Genomic DNA, 23722 nt, shown 5'->3' on the forward strand with positions numbered 1-23722 from the left:
TCGTGTCCATTGGATCAAACCTTTTCCTTAATCAAAGGGATGTTTATTCTTTTTTCCTCCTTGCAAGCTCTCATTCATCTATAAAGAATCAATTTGAAACTACCTTTGCTTTTCAACTTTTCCTGATCCACTGCACTGTCAAACCTTTCCTTCCTGTGTCACCCCAGCCTCCCCTACTTATCACTGCTTTGGGCCCACCATGCGGGCCTGTAATGATGCATTGCATGCTTGTTTTCTTCAGTCTTCCAAGACAAGGGCTGTGTCTGCAGCATGCTCATGGCCAGCATCTCACAGGCTCTCATATGTATCTACCGAACCACTTGCAAACTAGGGATAGAACACCTGTGCTGGGGATAGGAGGAAGGAGCAAGCCCAGTGGGGCTCTGGGAATAACTGCTTGGGGAAGTTGGGTTGACCTGGATATTGAAGGATTAGAAGTGGAGACAGCATTGCAGGCCACAGGTCAGGGACGAACATGCATTCATGTGGCAGTGGTGACATGGGATTTGTTTATCAGGAAAATAGACCATTTGTATAGGGGCTCAGATTAAAGACAGTGCTAAGTTGTGAGTGCTAGACCGGAACTTGTAGCTTTACCCTGTAGGCAGCCTTACTCAATTACATGTTAACAGGGAAATGCATTAAAAAGGAATATGTTCAGGGTATCAGAGATCTTGATAACTGATTTGAGATGTTAAATATTAGAGGTTTAGGACCCTTTGCTGATGGCTCAAATAGGGCTTTCTCTGATGACGGGTTGTGGTAGAACACTCAGGGGTCACACCATCCTGACTGCAGTTACAAAGCAGGGAGCAGGTACTCTGTCCTTCCTCCTCAGGGCCAAAGATTGGGGTGAATGCTTCCCAGTTTAGTGGTCTACCCTTTGGTTCCAGCCCATGGGAGGAGTGACTTACCTATCAGTGTGGTCTAGGTGAGTATGACATTTCCATGGCCTCCTATACCTGAAGCAGGCGACTGCACGGAGACCAACTAGAACACATACCATGGACACTCGCTTACAGCCTGTCCTCAGCCTTTGTGGCTTCTCTGGTCTTCCCTTCTCTATGGAAGTGGAGCTCAGGCAGGATCTACTTCTGGCAGCCCACCCTGGCAGCCCATCCTGTCCCTGCTCTCCCTGGTCCCGCTCTCTCACCTATACCAAAGCCACTCTTCATTGGGAGGGCCAGTTGTTTCCAGCTCAAGAGGAGTAGTGTGTGAAGACAACTAGCAGTTAGAACCCTCCTAGAGCCCCACACAGAGTCCAGGTCCATCCTGTTAATGAGGAACCCTGTGTTTGGGATAGTAAAACCTTTACTAGTATCCTGCCCAATGTGGTGGCTCACACCTATAATCCCAGCACTTCGGGAGGCTGAGGCAGGCAGATCACTTGAGGTCAGGAGTTCATGACCAGCCTGGCCAACATGGTAAAACCCTGTCTCTACTAAAAATATAAAACTTAGCCAGGTGTGGTAGCGGGCACCTCTGGTCTCAGCTACTAGGGAGGCTGAGGCAGGAGAATTGCTGAAACCCAGGAGGCAGAGGTTGCAGTGAGCTGACATCGTGCCACTGCACTCCAGCCTAGACAGCAGAGTGAGATGCCATCTCGGTGGTGGGGGAAGAAACCTTTACTAGGATTCTCTTTGTACACTTCCCAACTGGTTAAAACCGCTAGATAAAGAGGGCATGGTTAGCACCAACCCACAGACTGCCTTTAAACCTGCCTTCAGAGTCAACAAAACCTCCTTGTTTTTTATTATGGGTCATATACATGGCTTATACATTGATCCCTCTTGAAACGTCATGCTCTGGCAGGTTACTGCAAAGCAGGTGCCATAAAGTCTCCAGGGACGTACTGTTCTCTCATAGACTTCAATTTTTACTGCACAAAGTGGATTATGCCTCACACACTGCACGTTCCACTACCTTATGAGTCATTGTGAAAATCTCATTTAGTCCTATTTAGGATTTAGTCCAGGGCTTTGATACAGAGTGTGTTGGTTTGTAACTGTTCTCCTATAAAGGAAAAATAAAGGCATAAGAAATTTTTACTATGGAGTGGAAAACATCATATAACATAAAGAATCTTAATTGGGAAAGAAAAAAAAAGTCTCCACAGGATTAGAGGTGCAGCTGTTACATGTTGACTTGCACTTCTTATCATGAAAATGGGATAGAGCGTCGCCTCTCTCGTCCTGGGCTCAGCAAGCTTCGTGCACCTTCCAGCAAAGTACAGTCTTGTTATTAATGCAGACCCTTGGGCTCCACCCCATGCTGAAGTGGAAGCCTTGTTTTGAGAAGACCCCCATGTGATTCTTAATGAGTGACACTAATGCTGAAGAAGCCCATCTTCAGAACAGTGCTTCACAAAGTTGAGTGTGCATTCAAATCACCTGGAGGGCTTGTGAGAAGCAGATTCCTGGAGTCCTCCCTTCAGAGATTCAATTTGGCAGGCCTGGTTGAAAGCTGATCTCATCTGCCAGTCATCTGCCCATTTTAGCTTTCTCCTGAGCTAGAAATGCAGACTTTAGTCCACATGGCATCTGGTGAATGAAGATATGTCCTTGAGCAGCCCCAGACTGCATACATGGGTAAGCTTCAGTGGGACCTGCCTCAGAGCAGCCCCAGTGCAGCAGCACTGGGTGCAGATGGCCCGTACCCTGGGCTACTTGTCTCTGGAACAAAGTGCTGGGCTTAGTCACTCTCCTGGCCACTGCCCTGCAGGCTGGCACAAGGCCCTTTCCCAGCAGACTCCATTAGGGCCTGGGGCTCCAGTCCAGTCTGGAAATTGTTAATCAGAGAGACATGGTGTAACTTCTTCTATATCAGTGCAAATTCAGTCTCACCTTCCCTGTCTCTGCCCATGGTCTAGTCACTTCCCCTTGAAGGTCCCTAGCCAGAAAAGGCTCAACTAGGGCCCCTTCCCTTGGGAGCCCATCACACCCCTTTCCTAAGAATGCTCAATATACTAAGGTTTTCTAACGGAGACTTGCTGGGTTGATGCCCAGGTGTACATACCTTTAGATGGGGCTTCTCTGAAGATCACAGCATGACTTTCTAGAATTCTCTAGCTGTAAGTAACAGGAGAAAAACAAAAACTTCACTCTCCCATCAGGGATGTCACTATCTAATTAACCTTCTTTAAATTTTTTTTAAAAAATCTCAGTTCTTATTAAGGCCTTTTTCTTCAGTCCTGAAACTCTCAGCCTATAACATCTCAAGCTGTATCATTTCTTTTGTTTGTTTGTTTGTTTGTTTGTTTGTTTTTTGAGACGGGGTTTCGCTCTTGGTACCCAGGCTGGAGTGCAATGGCGCGATCTCGGCTCACCGCAACCTCCGCCTCCTGGGATCAAGCAATTCTCCTGCCTCAGCCTCCCTAGTAGCTGGGACTACAGGCGTGCGCCACCATGCCCAGCTAATTTTTTTATTTTTTAGTAGAGACGGGGTTTCACCATGTTGACCAGGATGGTCTCGATCTCTTGACCTCGTGATCCACCCGCCTCGGCCTCCCAAAGTGATGGGATTACAGGCGTGAGCCACCGCGCCCGGCCTTGTAGCTGTATCATTTCTTAATGTTATTTCCAGGATTAAAATCTTATCACTGGCTATGAGAACCGGTAAAATGCTTATACACAGTAAAGATATGTTTAAAGTCTGTGCATGTGATTTACATAAAAGAGAAATACATGCAGTGAGATAAACACTCTCTCTTGAGCCATGATATCTTTCATTGTATCAGCCCACATATTTCATTAATTTTAATTATCTATGCAATTGTAGGAACAGAATTAACAGGTTGATGAGACTGGGGACAATGGACTTTGCCTGGTTTGGAAAGATCTGCTTTGGAAAAGTGTGCCTTTTCAACTTGATTTGAATTGGCACGCTTTAGGGAAGAAAATGGGAAGATATATTCAGGATCCAGATTATTGTACTTGGTAAAAGCTGAGTTCCCTGGAGGTTTCCAGAACACCAGTCAAGGGTTATGCAGAGGAGCAATACGTGGCCTTTTTAACTCTAACTGTGAAATTCAGGGAGCATCCTACTGCAGGCAGGCAAAAGCTGAGCACAAGGTGTTCACGGCCAGTCCATTCAATCATCCTCATTCACTTCCTTCTATAAGTTTGGAGGAAGGATATATCCAGGTTTACCAACTGGAAGTATTTTGTATGATAAATAGCAGAAAAACACGATCCCAACTAGCTGAAAAAATTCCTGACAAATCCAAAGGCATGACCAAGCTTAGCTCTGGTTGGGGCAAGCGGTTAAAACTCAGGTGAGCAGGGCCCGATTTCCTTTTCACTCACTTTTCAAGATGGCTGCTAAAAGCTCCTGAGGCTCCATGATTCCTCTTCCACACTCTTCATGAAAGCAAGGTTCTCTGTTCCAGAATTCCTAGGAAAAGTCCTCAAGTTAATTGACCTAGCTGAGATGCTTAGCTAAACTGATTAACCACAAATGAGGGGAGGGAAGCCCTAAGTGACTTGGGCCTGGATCAGAGCCCAGCCCCAAGCCAGCTCAGGGAACTAGGATGCTCTGGTGTAAGACACTCCTTAGCAGTGGAGGTGAGCATGATCCCAGGCAGCCCTCTCCATTGCTACAAACCCAGTCACAACATGGAGAACTAAGAAGTGAGGTGGGAAGGTGTATGCAGGAAGATGTGTACTCATATATCATGGCTTTTATCTCCTGTGGAAAGAAGAATTCCCAAATCTGCTGTCTTCATCTGTAACCCAAGTGTGGGAATGATTTAGAGAGGTGAGTCTGTGGGAGAAAGAATGGTGGGGAGACGAAAGCAGCTCTGAGGCCCTCTAGCTTTTGGCTGATAAGTATGTTTTTTTCAGAGGAATGATTTGACTCAGGAACAGCCTCAAATAGCATCTTCATTTATAGTAGCAAGCTGACTAATTTCCTTGAGAATCCATTTAGGGTTTCTGTTACCAAGGTAGGCTTGAAGTGTAGCTTCAGGTGAGAACACTTACTCACAGATGCTGAAAGTGAGAAATATTGTATTTTTATCTCCACGTAATTACTATGTGTATCTTCACAATTCTGTATTAATAGTATAGTGAAACATAGGGAGAAAGCATGTACTCATGAACAGGAAATGTATGATCTTACAACATTTTCCATGTGTTTATAAAGGAAGGGTTATGTGTGTGATGACTAGAAAACGTCTAGAAATATAGCTAGGCTTTTGGCAAAGAAGTGACTGTTTTGATTGTTTAGAATAGAGTTGATTATGAGGCCCCAAATAAATATAGCTTAAGAAATACAAAATGAAGCCTGATATCTAGTCCTTAGTTCAGATCTCAAGTGTTTAGTCATGAATGAATGGTTTTTGGTGGGAATTTATGACAGTGTGCCAGATTCACAACGTGATTTTCAAGGCTTTCAGTTATTTTCTCTTTCAACCATAAGAGCTATTTTAGCCAATTTTTATAATTATTACTCTCTTCTGCTTGTCAGCCTGAAAGTTTGCATAAAGAAAACAGCCAGTGTGTGTCATGAATCATTCACGTATAAATCCTGACAAATCCAACACAGGGCTACAAAAACTGGATGTATATAAAAGATGGGTTGGACTTACAAAATAAACACAGTTCACAAATTTAAGTAATCACATAATTTACTCCTTGTTTTTTCTGATGACTTTTTTTTTTCCCAGAACCGAATGGAGGAAAGCAAGGCTCTCTTTAGAACAATTATCACATATCCCTGGTTCCAGAACTCCTCGGTGATTCTGTTCTTAAACAAGAAAGATCTTCTAGAGGAGAAAATCATGTATTCCCATCTAGTTGACTACTTCCCAGAATATGATGGTAAGTCAATACTCATGCAACAACTCAGTGAATAGGTTTTGTCTCCAGACAGCAGTGTGGGAGTTAATGCCCTACAGCATACCGTTACTGCCCTTGCCCTGTGCAGCCTGCTTGTTGGGACTGATACAGTGCAAATTATTGTTTGCCCTGTCTTTTAATGACATGAAACATTTCATTCCTTAATAATGCTTAAAGTCATAGAAATTCATCTGCTTTGAAATAGAACAGAAAAAGGAACAATCAAGCAGTTTTGACCAATTATGTGTCAGCTGTTATCATCCCTCTCTCCGTTTCATCTGGTTAGAGTCCACCTCTGCCTCTCCTTTCTCTGGGGAGAGAACACAATTTTGAAGTCAAGAGCCCACCACTGAAATCAGTCTACCCAGGTTCAGATCCCACTTCTGACACTTCCTATTTGTAGAACTACCATCAAGTTACTTGATTTTTCTGGGCTTTAGGACCAAACTCATGGGATTGTTTTGTATAGTATAGTATGTAACATGTGTGTACATTTAGCATGATGCCTGACACATAGGACACATAGTGAATACTTGGGAAATACTTCTTTTAAAATTTCATAGACCAATGAAGTCCTACAATCCTTAGTAATAGTAACCCAGTTTTAAGCTCTTTGTACAGCACTTAGAATTTATAGCGCTCTCTTTACTACTCCTACGGCGTTGCATTATTTGCTTTGTCCTTAGGAAAGGATCTTACCCTCCCCAACTAGACTGTGAAATCCTGGACAACTAGACATGCAACCCATTCTGAGAAACACTTGGTGATTGGTAACAAAATGCAGCCACTCTGTTAAACAAGTGAGAGTCACAACTACTTCCCTAGAAGAGCTGATGTGACCAGGTGTGGTTATTCACACCTGTAGTCCCAGCACTTTGGGAGACGAAAGTGAGAGGATCACTTGAGCAAAGGAGTTCAAGCCCAGCCTGGGCAATGTAACAAGACCTCTTTATACAAAAAATGAGGCAGTAGGTCAAGGCTACAATGAGCTGCGATCATGCCACTGTACTCCCGCCTGGGTGATAGGGTGAAACCCTGTTTTTTGGCAAGATAATCACATCTACCCCTATGGCCCACTACCTGGCTTTATGAATAAAGTTTTATCGAGACATAGCCACACCCATTCATTATACACTGTCTATAGCTGCTTTCATACCACAACCACAGAATTGGGTAATTTTGACAGAGAGAGAATAGTTGCAAAGCCTAAAATACTCTCTAGCCCTTTATAGAGAAAATTTGCCAAGCCATGGTCTACATAGTAGTTAAGAGCACAAGCTTGGAAAAGTTCCACTTCGCCACTCGCCGGCTTTGTTGCCTCGAGACAAATTTATTTAGCTACTTAGCTTATCTTGGTCAAAAAAGACATGAATGGAGTCATATGTAGATCACATAGCAGAAACCCAAAAGTCTCTATCCTAGCAGTCATGTAACAAGCGAAGAGACTATTTTTAAAATTACATATGGATATCAACATATGATATGCAGGATGGATATCAGTTCTAGTGTTTCTGTACTTCCTAAAAGCTCCCTCAGAAAAGTAATTACTTTAAAAACCATGATTAAATTTAGCTTCATAGCTTTCTATGATGATACAAACACATCAAGTTTGGAGGTTTAGTCATCTTTTCATCCCACATGGATGTGGTGCAGTGCTGGCTTGTGAAGGGGAACTGTAATATGTTAAATGAATTGAAGTTCTCAAATACATACAAGTTGCTAAAGGTTGGTGAATTGAAAATACAAATACTTGGGGATGTTACCAGATGTTAGAAATGGTATCCTTTTTTGTTAGCAGTGTGTTCATAGCCTCTCTTCAAGTACATTTTCCTTTGTGCTTTACTGTTCTTTTAAAAACACTTTCTCAGTCTAAACGGTGTTTTCTCTTTCACTCCTTTTAATTTGCACTAACCTGGAAACAAATAATCAGTGCCTGAGACTGCACTTCTCAGTGTTGCTCAGGAAACTATGGAATGAGGTGACTGTGTGTGTAAACTTGCTTTCCCACCTCAACAGGCTTCAAACACATCTACCTGAATACAGTAGGCATGAAGCATCTGGCTTAGATCTAAACACACTTGCCTCACACACACACACACACACACACATTCTTTTCTTGAAACTTGGTAAGAATCAGCATGTGAGAAATTGCCGCACCATACATAACACCCCATCTTGTGGGCCGACTCATTTTCATGATGCGCTTGCATAACGGAGCATGCAGAACAGATAGAGCACGGTGCCCATGGAGCTGAACTCCTCTGAGGGGTTCATTCAAGCTTCTCAGATGCAGCAGACCTAGCCACACTTCCCAGTGACTCATTTTTCCGCCATAAAAGACTTAGTCTGTGATCACTGTTTGCAATGCTGTTTTTTTGATGTCGTACCATCTTCCTAATCTCTTCACATACCTTCTCTCTCCAATAATTTCCCCAGATTCCCCACCACTACAAGCATTTTCCTTCCAACATGTGCCCATTGTGAATATCTTTAAATCTGAAGATTTTCTTTTTCTGTTACCTTACCCCATTGTACACATAATACACAGAAGAAACTTGGCCATGGAAAAAGAAAAAAAGACACTGATTTTGTTACTTACAAGCTAGTGTAGCTGTCATTACATGAAACTCCAAGCCCTTGTAAGATAAGCAAAGACTGAAAAAATTGAGGCCCACTCTGCAGTGATATTTTTATAATAAGCATGTTTATAATATTATAAATTTCACACTTCCACATTTCTGTACTTACAAGGTCTTAATCATAATGAATACCACTTCTGTATCTCTCTTCAAGAAAGGAAATTACCATTTCCACATGGACTTGAATTGCAGGATTGTTCATAGAGACTGTGGAATTCTGCTCCTGCTGTGATGGCTGTAATGATTTCTTTGTAGTGTATGTTTATTCAAATAACAATATATGCTTACAAATATAACACCTTTCAAGTGCACTTTAGTGAACTTGGATCTAGTTCTTATATTCTGTAGGGTAAATTAAAAAAAAAAAAAGTTATAGTCCCTTCTTTCCCAGATAAAGTACAAAATCATATAGAAGTTCATTCATAAGCCAGAAATATAATGTTCTTTTTATGAAATAAGAGACTTCTCCAGCTCTGGCAATCTGTTAGTTTCTGGTTTCAAATATTTTTTATTACTTCTCTGGAATTAATAAGTTAACAGTACACTGAAAAAGATGGAACATTAATTATATATATATATATTTGCTTGTATATTTTACATACTGTTTTTAGTTGTACTTTTTTTATCTATTAAATATGATGCCAGCCATCTTAGTCATTTAAAAAAATTGAATTCTGGGCACCTACATCAAAATTCAAATATTACTTTTTTTAATTGTGCAAATGAGGATAATATATAATCTGTTTGTTTTCATAACTCTTTCCTCCCAACTTCTGGCATTATCGGATATAAGCTTTATAGGAGTAATCTCCAATTTATAAACCGGTTGGTTTGAGAATAATTCAAGTCAGCTGTCTGAAACTCAGGGAGTTTGTTAGAAATGGTAGTCAAGCCCTCGATAGAGTTCTCTAAGATCTCTTTATCCCTACTAGCAGGTAACAAGAATATTGATAGAAAAAAAAACCTGCCAGGTGTGGTGGCTGATGCTTGTAATCTCAGCACTTTGGGAGCCGAGGTGGGCAGATCTCTTCAGGCCAGGAATTCGATACCACCCTGGCCAATATGGTGAAACCCCGTATCTACTAAAAATAAAAAAATCAGCCGGGCGCCGGTAGTCCCAGCTACTCAGGAGGCTGAAGCAGGAGAATCACTTGAACCCAGGAGGCAGAGGTTGCATTGCGCCGAGATTACACCACTGTACTCCAGCCTGGGCAACAGAGCTAGACTTCGTCTCCAAAAAAAAAAAAAAAAAAGTTTCTTATACACCTAACTCGAAAAAATGGGAGGAAATGCATATATAAAGTAACACGAAGACAAATACGATAGTTGTCCAATACTTGAATGACTCAAAAGGTGATGGTGTTTTTATGTTATTAATTTGTAATAAGTTTTAAATTACTATGTGTATCAGGACCTATTAAATACAGTTTTAAAACGTCTTTGAGATTATTTACATACCATGTAATTCATTTAAAGTGTACAACTCGGTGGGTTTCGGTGGCTCAAGCCTGTAATCCCAGCACTTTGGGAGGCCGAGGCCGGTGGATCACGAGGTCAAGAGATCGAGACCATCCTGGTCAACATGGTGAAACTCCGTCTCTACTAAAAATACTAAAAATTAGCTGGGCATGGTGGCGTGTGCCTGTAGTCCCAGCTACTCAGGAGGCTGAGGCAGGAGAATTGCCTGAACCCAGGAGGCGGAGGTTGCGGTGAGCCGAGATCGCGCCATTGCACTCCAGCCTGGGCAACAAGAGCGAAACTCCGTCTCAAAAAATAAAAATAAAAATAAAAAAAATTGAAAAAAAAATTTTTTAAATTATGATAAAATAAATTTGCCGTATTTACATTTTTAAATGCACAATTCACTGGCATTAATTACACTCACAATACTGTGCAGCCATCACCAGTATTTTCAAAATGTTTTCACCACCTTATTTAAGCAACAACACCCCATTTCCTTCCTCCCTCTAACCCTTGAGAACCTCTAACCTACTTTGTCTTTGTAAATTTACCTAGTCTAAGTACCTCATGTGTGCGTGTACAATATTTGTTATTGTATGTTGGGCTTATTTAGTATAATGTTTTCACAGTTCATGCATATTACAGCATCTATCAGAGCTTTACTCTTTTTATGACTGAATAATATTGTTTCTGATATTTTAATATTCTGTTTGGTTCTGTTTTGTTACTCTATTTATTGATGGACAGTTAGATTGTGCTCACCTTTTGGCTGTTGTTAACAATGCTGCTATTAAAATTGATGTACATTGCTTCTTGCCCTTTTAGCTAAGATCAAGTGTCTATCAGAGCCCCTGCTCTCAGTTCCTTTGGCTGTATACACTGGAGTAGACCAGCTGGGTTGGTCTTATGGTTATTCTGTGTTTAGCTTTATGTGGAACCACTGAACTATTTTCACAGCAGCTGCATGTTTGTACATTCCCACAAACAGTGCACAAGAGTTCAAATCTCTCCACATTCTCTGCAGCCCTTGTTATTTCACACTTTTTATAGCCATTCTAGGAGTTGTGAAGAGGTATCTCATTCTGGTTTTGATTTGCATTTTCCTAAATGATTACCAGTGTTGAACATCTTTTCCTGTGCTTATCAACCATTTGTATATCTTCTTTAGAGAAATGTCTGTTCAAGTCTTTTGCCTATTTTTAAATTGGGTTGTTACTGAAATGTAGGAGCTCTTTATATTCTGGACACTAAATCCTTATCAGATGACATGATTTGCAAATATTTTCTCCCATTCTATGTGTTGGGTTTCCACTTTCTTAATAATGGCCTTGGCTAGGTGTGGTGGCTCATGCCTGCAATCTCAGCACTTTGAGAGGCTGAGGTGGGAGGATTGCTTGAAGCCAGAAGTTCAAAGACCAGTCTGGATGACACAGACACCATCCTTACAAAAAATTTGAAAATTAGGCATGGAGGCACTTACTTACAGTTCCAGCTATTCAGGAGACTAAGGCAAGAGGATCACTTGAGCCCAGAAGGTTGAGGCTGCAGTGAGCCATGATCATGCCACAACACTGTTGGGTAGCAGAGCAAGACCCTGTCTCAAAAAAAAAGAAAAAGGTCCTTGAATACACAAAAGTTTTTAATTTTGATGAAGTCCAATTTATTTTTCCTTTTGTGAAAAATATGACCTGTGCTGTGGTGTCACATCTAAGAATCCACTGCAAAGTTACATTTTTGGTTTATCTTGCTAGATATATCACAGTCCTTTTTCAAAGCATCTAGGGGAATTCTTGGTACACAAGATTTTTTTTTTTTTTTGAGATCACTCTGTTACCCAGGCTGGAGCGCAGTGGCATGGTCTTGGCTCACTGCAACCTCCGCCTCCCTGGTTCAAATGATTTTTCTGCCTCAGCCTTATAGTTGAGACTACAGGCATGTGCCACAATGCCCGGCTGATTTTTATAGGTTTAGTAAAGATGGGTTTCACTATGTTGTCTAGGCTGCTCTTGAACTCATGATCTGCCCGCCTCAGCCTCCTAAAGTGCTAGGATTACAGGTGTGAGCCACCGCACCCAGCCAAGAGACTCCTTCTTAAAGTGTAAGAAAATATAGGCCAGACGTGTGGCTCATGGCTGTAAATCCCAGCACTTCGGGAGGCCAAAGTGGGTGGATCACCTGAGATTAGGAGTTCGAGACAAACCTGGCCAACATGTCAAAACCCCAGCTCTACTAAAAATACCAAAATTAGCTGGTATGATGGCAGGCACATGTAATCCCAGCTGCTTGGGAGGCTGCAGGAGAATCACTTGAACCTGGGAGGCAGAGGTTGCAGTGAGCTGAGATCTCATCACTGCCCTCCAGCCCGGGCCACAGAGTAAGACTCAATTTCAAAAAAAAAAAAAAAAAAGAAAGAAAATATAAACCAATTGTTCTGTCATCACACATGAACTGAATGCTACATAACTGAACATAGTGTGCTCACAAATACCAGAAGTCTATGGAAGTGAGACTGCAAAGGCCCATTGTAAACAGACCTGACCTTACAAACAGGAGTTCTATTCTAAGACAGAGGTCAGTCTGGAAGACGGAAAATGATCCATAATGTTGGGTCGTTTGGAGGGCAGATTGACAGGAGAGCCCAAGGCAGCTGTGTCTTTGTGCATATTTATTATATAGCTGAAACCAACATAACTCAGTTGAGCAGAAATAAGCTATCACTCCCCTCATGGAGAGCCCACATGGTGGCTTTCTATCAGGGAATCAGAGTGAAGGCCGAGCTAAGAAATAAAAGGCTTGGTGTTCAAGTCATCTGTCTGCTTTCACCTATCCACACTTTGTGAATGCATGGATGGATGGATGGACAGATGGTCGGTCAGACATACTAGTGTTAGGGAAAATCATTATAACAGATCAAATCTGCAATGCAGATGTAGGCTTCATGAGCAATGACAGTAAATATTTATTGAACAAATGATAGTTGAATGCATTAGCAGATTAGGTAACAAAGTGTCCCTCTTGTCTCTTGGCCAAAAGGACCCCAGAGAGATGCCCAGGCAGCCCGAGAATTCATCTTGAAGATGTTCGTGGACCTGAACCCAGACAGTGACAAAATTATCTACTCCCACTTCACGTGCGCCACAGACACCGAGAATATCCGCTTTGTCTTTGCTGCCGTCAAGGACACCATCCTCCAGTTGAACCTGAAGGAGTACAATCTGGTCTAATTGTGCCTCCTAGACACCCGCCCTGCCCTTCCCTGGTGGGCTATTGAAGATACACAAGAGGGACTGTATTTCTGTGGAAAACAATTTGCATAATACTAATTTATTGCCGTCCTGGACTCTGTGTGAGCGTGTCCACAGAGTTTGTAGTAAATATTATGATTTTATTTAAACTATTCAGAGGAAAAACAGAGGATGCTGAAGTACAGTCCCAGCTCATTTCCTCTCTATCTTTTTTTTAGGCAAAACCTTGTGACTCAGTGTATTTTAAATCCTCAGTCATGCACTCACAAAGACAAGACTTGTTTCTTTCTCTCTCTCTCTCTTTCTCTTTTCTATGGAGCAAAACAAAGCTGATTTCCCTTTTTTTTCCTCCTAATCCATACCTCCCTGATTTTTTTCCCAGGTTAAAATGGCCTTTATCCTAGTTCCATTCTTGGTCAAGTTTTTCTCTCAAATGATACAGTCAGGACACATCATTCGATTTAAGCCATCAGCTTAATTTAAGTTTGTAGTTTTTGTTGAAGGATTATATGTATTAATACTGTGGTTTTAAATGTACTGCTCTGGATACACACATAGTTTCTTTTTTAATAGAATATGCTGTCTTGTCTCACTTTGGACTGGGACAGTGAATGCCCATCTAACAGTTAAGTGTCATTTGCTTTAGATGTTTACCTTCAGCCATAGCTTGATTGCTCAGAGAAATGTACAGAAGGCAGGGTCAAAGACACACAGGAGTCCTTTCTTTTGAAATGCCACGTGCCATTGTCTTTCCATCCTTCTTTGCTTTTTTTTTTTTCACCCTCTCTTTCAATTGCAGATGCCAAAAAAGATGCCAACAGACACTACATTACCCTAATGGCTGCTACCCAGAACTTTTTTATAAGTTGTTCTTAAATTTTTTTTTTTTTTTTTTTTTTTTGGTTCAAACGTTTCCTTTCTCTTTCTTCCTTAGTGTTTGGGCCACAATTTTAAAATGATTTTTATTATTGGTATGTGTTGCCAAAGCTGGCTTTTAGTCAAATAAAATGAATAGGAAGAACTTAAAAAATAAAAGCTGGTATCTTAAAATGAAGAGAGTAGGACTGTGAAGCCTAAAATGAGTGGCTGAGAATGAACCAGAAAAGCCAGTTGCCAAACAGTTGGTAACTGTAAATTCGATTCTCATGGTCCATTTTTTTCTTTGCCTTTAAGATGACATTGTTAGTGTTCATGTCCCATGTTCAGTGTCCAAACTGGCAATGTAGAAAAGTATCCTGTGTGGTTTAACAGGAAATCTGTTTATGTCTCTTTATCTGAAACCAGCTTCACTCTCAATGGTTCCTTAAGTTCAGTTAAGTCTGCCAGGAACACTGGTTGACAGTACTGTTCTAACACCTTTAATTTCCCAAATCTCAAGTTTCTTCTCATTTACCACGTTTCAAGGTCTTCTTGAACTGGTAACTGGTTAGGTTGAACTTAAGAACGATTTGTGGACTTAACTCAAAAGTAACCTCTCAGTGTTCTATAGAACATGTATTTGTGTAACTGAACCTGCTAGGAGAAATGTTTGAAATTCTGTGTGTGCAATTTTTCAACAAATGCAAAAAAAAAAAAAAAAATACAGCACATATACTGAGAAGCTTCTGTCAAGCAGCTTCAGTTGAAATTTGATTTAAGAAAATAAATCATGATTGTTTAAAGCTGCTGGGACCTTAGAGTTAGGTCTTGATACTGGTCTCATTTTAACTATAGTGGTATTTGGCACTAGTCTAAACTTCCATATAAATCACTCTTGTGGAACAGAGTAGGAGGGAGAAAATTAACGGCCTGTTATTTAAGTACCAAAGCCGCCAAACGTAATGAAATGTTCTCATTCTTCATTCTCTTAGCTTCAAACAACACAGTTTACTTTTTTCCCCCTTGCTCAGAAAGCACCTGTAATTTAACAAACAGACTGCCTGTAGGTATAGTGCAATTACGAATGCTCTAATCATTGTACATACATCTCTTTTGAGATTGCAGCATCCATACTGGCTTTGTAATCATTAATTTTTTGGCAGATTGAATGTGCTGTATTGATATGTATCTATGTAATTGTATTGTATGTCTATAGCTAAATTCACATTTTGAATAATGTTATTTTATTTACTTTTTTAAGAGAGGAGAATGTAAATTTGTCAGTTTATTTCTGACTAGGGATATTTTCTTTCCATTTAGAAAAGAAGAAAAAAACCTTACTGTCGTACAGAGCGGTACTAGCATCGTGCTGTATAAAATCATTTGCACATTCCTGAGTAGAGGTATACTGATTATAAGACCCAAAGGCAATTTCATAGCAAAATACATAAAATCAGTCGGAGCTTTTATACAAACATGGAAACCAACTTTGTAGAACTTTTGCCATTTGATCTAGGATTGGAATATGAGCTTTTATACAATTCATATTCTTATTTGGCAAATGCACAGTTTAGTATTACCTCTCTGATGGCCTTTACTAGAAAGGCAGTTTTAGAAGCTATTGTGATCCACTAAGGAAATGTTTTAACAGCTAGAGACCACTGCTTGCCTGAAAGGGCGTTCTTAAATTTGGTGCAGCAAAAAAAAAAAAAAAAAAAAAAAAAGAAAGGAAAAAAAAGTAAACAACATCATTTGAAGGCCTACAGTGTGTATAGAGAAAACCTCTTCACAAGATCATAAGTGTTACAGTTTTAGGGAATCAAGATATTCTATTTAATAGAGCTATAGTAGATGTAGTCAATTAAACCTGATCTCAAAGCTCGAAGAAGCTGAGCAAAACAGGGAAAGATTGTTATATTTGTCTTTATGAAATTGGGATGGAATTTGCTATGCAGAATTAAGGTTTGTGGCTTCACTGTTCCTATAGGGTGCATGACAAGATCCCTTCTCTTGAGAAAGGAAAAAATTGATCACCCTAGCAGCAGTGATGCATAGAAACCTAATTGTAGCCACACTAGTCAATCGAAGCTAAAGGATTTTCTTTTTTGTTTCTTTGGGGTTTTATTGAAGGGGCTAGGGGCGGGACGGGATTCTTTTCAGTTTTGTATAAAAACAAAGTTTACTCATGCTTTATATTATATTGTGATTGCAAGCGTTATAAGCGTGTGCCACTGGCCTCCTCTTGTTGATGCTTAGGTATTGGAGGCCTGTGGTGAGTTTTATGGTGACTTGGGCATGTCTTATTCAAAAACAAAAACATAAAACACAGAAACCTTTCTTCAGCATACCAAGGCAAGCAGCCATTTCATGACTCACTTAACACATTGCAGTGTACCAGTTTACAGATGATTTTTCCCTTTTTGCGTGACATGGCAGTTCCAACCCTCAGAGAATTCCTTATTTGTAAATTGGAAGTTTCTACTATGCCTTACAGAGCCTAAATTCAGAAGTTTGTGCCTCATATCTGAAACAAAGGGAAATAACACACCCATTCAAAAGTAAATAAATCTAGAAGTTTTTGGTTTTTAACATTTCCATATAAAGAGCTCTGTTGAATGTCATGTATAGACTGGAAAAAAAATCTTAGGGACCTGCATGTGTTGTTTACTAGCAGATGACAACTACAAAAGGAATTTGAATAACACGTGAAACTTGTATTATTTTTTTTTTTGGTAGATTAACTAGCAGGCCTATTTTAAAAAAGGTAATTCAGCTAAAGGGCAATTTACTTTTTTGTACTTCAGACTATCTTGATTGTCAAAGTGTACGAACTGTAATTTTAAAATTTATACTGCCACATGATTGTAAATTTTAGTTGTCTTAAGTTAGGATTTGGTGAAAAGCTATTTATGCTGGATTTGGGTCAAAATGACTTATTTGCAAAAAAAATAAATAAATAAATAATGGGAAGAAAGGGCTGTATAATGAAATACTGCAAGACTCACATATTGGTTGGAAATTTCCCTCAAATCACCTACCGATTATCCTTGATTTCCCTTTGTTTTCAGTTTATCAAAAAGAACGAATGAAATGAAATATAGCAGAATGTTAACCCATATAAAAATAAAGTGTACCCAAATACTGTAATGTATATTGCTGCTCTTATTCAAATTAAATAAGGGTTTAAAACCACTTAATTGGTAATCAACATAAATTGATACAAATAAGGTGTGCTTGATATACATTAATATTTTCTTCCAAAGAGATCTCTTTGGTTAGAAATACACACAAAAATTAATTAAAACTAGTAATACTGTATATTTATCTATCTACATATTTCCAGCATATGTAGCGTTAATAGATCTGTCCTGGTAACTGTGTCTTTGGGATTTCATTTTGGTTCCATCAAATTAGGAAAAGAAATGGCTTAGTTGTATATGATTAGCTAGAGATTTTTGGAGCCAGACACCTGCTGTGTAGTAGATAACTTAGTACAGAGTCTAAACTTGTCAGTTGTTTTTCTCACAAAATAGCCATTTCCTGCTGTCTTCCCAATGATCACTGCCCTTTCAGTAACACTCTTGCCTCTAGAATCATATGTTCAAAGTATGAATACACACCTAGCACATAGTAGGTGCTCAAATATTAATTTCCTTCTTGCCTTCCTTATCTACCCTGTGTCCTCCATTTTCCCCTGTATGATTCCAACCCAATAGCAAATGACATTGACATGTTATGAATACATCTATTGGGTAAAATTGGATCTTGGATAAAGAAATTCTGACTTACGTAAGCTTTTGGTAGACAGAAAAACAGAAAGGTATTCATCGGTAGAACATTTTTAAGTTCAGGAAAGGAAGCTGGAATAGTACTATGTAACTTTGTCCAGGTTACTTTGAAACAAACATTTTTGGTGGATTTCTTTTCCTCAAAGAATTCTCTAAATGCAACTCCTTGCTGGATTCCTCACCTGTCATGTTGGAAACCCTTACTAGACCTATGTATTTAGGGAGTTTTGTCAGAAAACATTTTTAACTTGCAGTATTTAAAAGAATCATATTTACTGTTCTTAAAATGTCATTCAAATGCATGTATTGTCTATTGTTTGGGGATGGGAACTAGTTTTGCAAAAAACACCTAATGTTGTATAATAATGCCCCAATGATCTTGCTGGTTAAAAATACAGTATTTTTGGCCATAATTTTGTACCATAGTATTCTTCATTCTTGAGTTTTGCTTCCGTTGAAGTTGCCCGAGCCTCTCAGAATGCTTCGTATTAGCAGGAGTATTGAAATCCATCTTTCCTTTTAACACACCTTTTTGTGCACATGCGTATTCCAAAGTAAACAAGTTTAATGGTTTCCAAAAAGAAACACCAAATACCTTTTCCCTTCTGTGTATAATAAATGTAACAGCCTCCTTTAGTGGAAATATACCTATTGGTAGCATTTATCAAATTTGCTCTTTTTAAAGAACTTGCCTTAGATTATAATAAACTGTTTAAAAATTTAAATAACTGTCCAATAAAGATTTGAAAGGAGCCAGCAATCTTCAATCTGAGGCAGTCTTCTAATCAGTAAAAAGAATCCACACATCTGCCCTGGTTTGCTGGATAGCCCACTGGGCTCAGGCCAATGCCTGGCTTAAGAGTTTTGCTTATTTGAACACTGGCAGTGAGTGGGTAGACTCCACATGGGAAAAATGACCTGACACAGGTGTCCTCTGATTTTTAGAAACACACATCTAGGCTTTTGAGGTCAGCTAAAAATCAGCTGCTTCTAGGAGTTTAAGTGGAGGTAATGGTGGCAAATGGCTTTCTGGAAAACGGGTGCTTTTGTGGGGACTTCAAACCACAGCAAAAGCGAAACCTGTTCTTGTTACTTGTGAGTAAGTCATTCCAACTGGCAGCCAGCCCTTGCATATGGATTTTTGTTTTTCAGAATATGTCCCCTCTAAATACTTAGAGATGAGAGTGTCATTTTTGCTTAAAGGCCTTCAGCGTTCCTTGTGTGATTCAGAGACCATTTCCAGTCGATGGTGTCCTCTCGCTCTGTCTTACTGTCCAGGGAATGGCATGGCACTGACTGTCATCTAGCACGGCCCTGGAATGACAGTTCCCACCCCTATTTCCACAGAGACACTGGAGTCTTAAGCTACACACAAGCGCTCCCCTCTCTGGTTTTCTGACCTAAGCTTGACCCCTTTACGACCAAGATCTATCTGTATCATCATCCCAGAGACCCCCACCCAGAGGTAAAAAACACAAAGTTGCCGAAAACTGATGAGGCCAAATATTTTTACTTGACTTTCTGGCTCATAGAGCAAGCCCCCGCTGTCAAGATTGTTTTCTGTCCTTTCTGGAAGCAATAACAATAGTTGTCTCCAAAGCGTCTCTGCTTTACTCCCCATTTTTCCTGCCTTCTCACATTTGTCTCTCAGACTGTGATACCCTGAGTGCTGCCTCTTGAGAGACAATTAAACCATAACTGAAAGGTGAAACTTGATGCTAAGGAACAACCAGGTACACTGGATAATGTGTGCAGAGCAACTTCAGAGGGTAAACTAGCCAGTTCCTTTTCTCTTGTCTAATTTCAAATGATTATCATACTCACGAGTTTCTCCATATTTAAAGCCTTATTGAAATTTGGTCAGGGGTGGAGAGTGAAAGGCAGTGATAAGGAGTGGCTTTCTGGCTGATTTGTTTTAAATTACGCATTATCATTTTTTGTTTGTTTGTTTGTTTGTTTCATTGTCATGGCTAACTAAAACATAGGTCCAGCTATTGGGTAAAGAACTATACCCAGTCCATTTTAAGGGAGTCCCATGGGTTCCTGCAAAACAAGACTCGTTATAAAATGTAGGTCTCTTTAAAATCTAAGATGCATGAGTACTGAAGATAAGATGTGTTAAGTACTGAAAAGATTATTTTCCCTTTGAATTCTTATTTATGCCTCAAGACTATTGAAATTTGATCTCTGTTGATTTTTCTCTCTTCCTGTTTTCCTCAATAATGCAAAGACCGGCATATTTTTCTGTCTCCTAAGCCTGTGGATAAAATAAGGCAACTTATTCTCTTTAATCACACTGAACCATGTGAACAGAGAGCTGGAAGGCAGGGCTCCCAGGGTTCATGCCTCTTGTAGCCCTAGAGGAGCTGTTTTTGCAGCTCAGGAGATGAGGCCTGTCCCATAGAGACAGACTGCTTCAAGGGCCCTGGGGACTGACTGTCCATCTGTTTCCAGTTTGTCCATATGCTTGTATGTTGGGTCTTAAAAGCATCTTAAAAACAAGGTCTGCAAATGGAGATTCCACACTTTGTCCAGCTGCTAGGAAGCTAATGTAGCTGCTGACAAGACTGTGTGTCTGCCCTGAGATAAGCCTCACCTAGAAGGGCATATCTTTTGGGAATCCTGGCACTACCTGCCAACATATTGTTGAGTCAGGACACCACCCCAGACATGCCTGAGGTACAGGTGCCATGTCAGGCGTTACAGCATCAATGGTTATATTCTAGGAATCTGAACAGTCTTAGCAAAAGGGGCCAGGCTGCTTTCTGTGGGTTAGAAAAAGCCCACTCCAGTGGTGCCCTGGTAAATAGCGAGAGGGGGCGTCGCAGGAGTTACAGGATTGTGACACTGATTTCTCTCCCACCACGCCCAATATGAAGCTACCAATGTGATGTCACTGAGCTCAGAGTTGAGAAAAGATGCTGACATCTGGCTCTCAAGGTGCCCTGCGTGCCACCCTCAGGTCCTTTAGGTGATGCCTTTCTGTAAACCTGGAGAGTGTCAGCAGGACAGGCCACCCCTGCTTACTGCGCTGGAAGAATATGCATTCCTTCCCCTGTGATTTTGAGCCAATGACCAAAAAGCAAACTGGCCCCCTGATGGGCTCTGACAAGTGGCAGCTCTGCCGGAAATATAAAATATTTAAACTCGAATCCGTTTGGGCAGCAGATTTACCTAACACTTGCCGTGTGTGTGTGTGTGTGTGTGTGTGTGTGTGTGTGTGTTTGTGTGTGTGTGTGTTTTTTTTAATGTCTCCGCATCTCCAACCAACTCAATCATTGAACAAAGAGGAAAAGCCCACACCCATGTTCACGTCAGTTGAGTAAAGTCAATCCCAATATTTTTAAAAACATAATCTCTACATATATGTGGGTACACATGTAAAATCTCAAAATGGTTTTATCTTGTTGATGCTGATATACACACACAAATATCTGCACATCTAAACAGTGAGGCTTGCTTATCCCTATGGTTACTATAAGCATTTTATCTCATGGAAGGTAATTATTCCTATTGACATGATTAAGACTAAAAGTATCGTAAAACCCACAGCTCACGTTTCTTATTTAAAAACTATTCTCTCACCTCTTTTTCTATGTGCCGACTTTTCAAAACTCTGCCTTAATCTAGGAAAGAATACCTAATTATGGCACATTTAAAAAAACATGTTAAAGGACAGTTGAACTTAGACTGGGGCTTCATTGTCTCTGAGCAATCAAGGGAGGTATTTCCAGCAAACAAACTGAGTCTCAGATCAGGTACAAAAGCTGGATGAAATGTCTCATTACAAAAGCCACATATCGGGCACCCACTTCCTGTAGATGTATCGTTTCCATTCCTGAATTAAGTCTGCTTTGTGGTGTAGATTGCTTAATTCCTACTACAGATGATGAACTGCCAGAACACCAGGCACCTACCACACAGCTTATACAGAACTACAAACTCCAACAGTTTGGGGACTGTTCTTGTGTCATTTACTCTAACCTGCTGGAGGTGCCTCGCTGCACTTTCCATATCCACTGGTCCACCCAGGGGGTTGCTGCAGGCAGTTCAGGGCAGGAGACCCTGCACCCTTCTAGCATTCTCTGGCCACCAGCCAAAAACCAGGAGTTGATGCCTCAAGAGTGACATGACGGGCGAGGGACAGGAGTCCGTGGATGCACGCTTTGGCTGTTGGCCCTCAGTAGATAAACCTGAGGTTCATCCTACAAGTCTCTCTAGGTCCCCCAGAGCAGGACTCAGCCCCGGCTGCTGTCAGTGGAACTCAGTCACGAATATACCCTTTATCGGCTTTTCTCTCCGTGTGGTCTCACTTCTGTACTCTCTAGCGCAGTGCTTTATGGCATCACTTCTCAAACTCCGTGCACCTAAACTCCATACACAGGATCTACTTTGGGGAAAATCTCAGCTGAGACAGTGAGGATCGGCAGGTGGCTTTCATTGGCAAGGACAATGAAAATGGGATAATCAATAGGTCATAAATGAGGCTAGTAAACACTCTGCCTTGGACTCTCAACTGCAGCTGGTGGTTGAGGTTCAAAATTAGCACCTGGAACCCTAACATAATATGAATTTGCCACAAAGGCCCACGGTGGGAGATTTTGTGGAGAGAGAGACATAGACACATAGACACACACACACACACACACACCCCTGTACTAATACAATCTATACAATGTGATAAAACCTATTCAACACAAATCTATACAATAATAGTATGTTTATGAAAAAATATACATTTCTTAGAAGTTACTTGCAGAGGCCAGGCACAGTGGCTCATGCCTGTAATCCAAGCACTTGAGGAGGCCAAGGTGGGTGGACTGCTTGAGGTCAGGAGTTCGAGACCAGCCTGGTGAAACCTCGTCTCTACTAAAAGTACAAAAATTAGCTGGGCATTGTAGCTCGCGCCTGTAATCCCAGCTACTTGGGAGGCTGAAGCAGGAGAACCCCTTGAACCTGGGAGGCAAATATTGCAGTGAGCCAAGATCGTGCCACTGCACTCCAGCCTGGGCGACAGAGTGAAACTCTGTCTCAAAAAAAAAAAAAAAAAAAAAGTTACTTCTACAGCATTTTAAAGCGATAAGCTAATAATTAATAATCATTATTTTAGAGGTGGAGGAGGGCTGTTTCACCATGTTGCCCAGGCTGGCCTTGAACTCCTGGCCTCAAGCACTCTTCCCAGGAACTTGGTGTCCCCAGTAGCTGGGACTACAGGCATATACCACTTCACTCAGCTAATAGTCACTTTTAATTGTTGAAGAAAAATGACTTAGACATTTTCACTTTACTCTCATCTTTTGAGAGGGATCCTGTACTCCCTTCCTCCACCTGCCTGGCAGTGGCCATTGACTCCCAGGATGAGCGCCACACCAGCCCTGAGTAATCGATTCCAGATGCTCAGGTCGCTGCCTCCTGGGAGACACCCATGCACTTTCATTCTTGCTCCTCAGGCCAGAGGATGGTGCCGACATAGAGGCAAAAAGGAAAGAAGAAAGAATCTTCCATCAGAGAACTGGCACATATGGTGATGTTTAATCATTGGGAGAAAATAGGAGAAGAGAGAACGTGTATTTGAAACTATCACAAAAGTAAAGGAGCATTATCTGGGCCATGCTCTGAGAAAGGCTATCTGCCTTAGAAGAAGGATGAGAAGGAAGAGAGAGAAGCAGAGGAGGGGAATGAGGAGGAGGGGGAGAGGGAGGAAGAGGGGGAGAGGAAGAAGGAGGAAGGGGAGAGGGAGGAGGGGAAGGGAAGAGGGAGGAGGGGAAGGGGACAGGGAGGAGGGGAAGGGGACAGGGAGGAGGGGAAGGGGACAGGGAGGAGGGGAAGGGGAGAGGGAGGAGGGGAAGGGGACAGGGAGGAGGGGAAGGGGACAGGGAGGAGGGGAAGGGGAC

The 23722-nt window shown here is 41.1% G+C and overlaps 1 protein-coding gene across 2 annotated transcripts in view; it reads left to right on the forward strand.

The window, feature by feature from the left end:
- The window catches only part of GNAQ (G protein subunit alpha q), a 341433-nt gene extending 325647 nt beyond the window's left edge, over positions 1–15786 (forward strand). The window contains exons 6-7 of one of the 2 annotated variants that reach the window (XM_074394627.1): positions 5666–5819; positions 12971–13857. In XM_074394627.1, the coding sequence (XP_074250728.1) occupies positions 5666–5819; positions 12971–13161 (345 nt within the window). In that variant the 3' untranslated portion in view covers positions 13162–13857. Of the gene's footprint in view, positions 1–5665; positions 5820–12970 lie in introns of both variants that reach the window. The other variant, XM_039461277.2, reaches the window with a different exon arrangement.
- Positions 15787–23722: the final 7936 nt, after the last annotated feature.

The sequence above is a fragment of the Saimiri boliviensis genome, chromosome 2 (genome assembly GCF_048565385.1).
Source record: "Saimiri boliviensis isolate mSaiBol1 chromosome 2, mSaiBol1.pri, whole genome shotgun sequence".
Lineage (NCBI taxonomy): Eukaryota > Metazoa > Chordata > Mammalia > Primates > Cebidae > Saimiri > Saimiri boliviensis.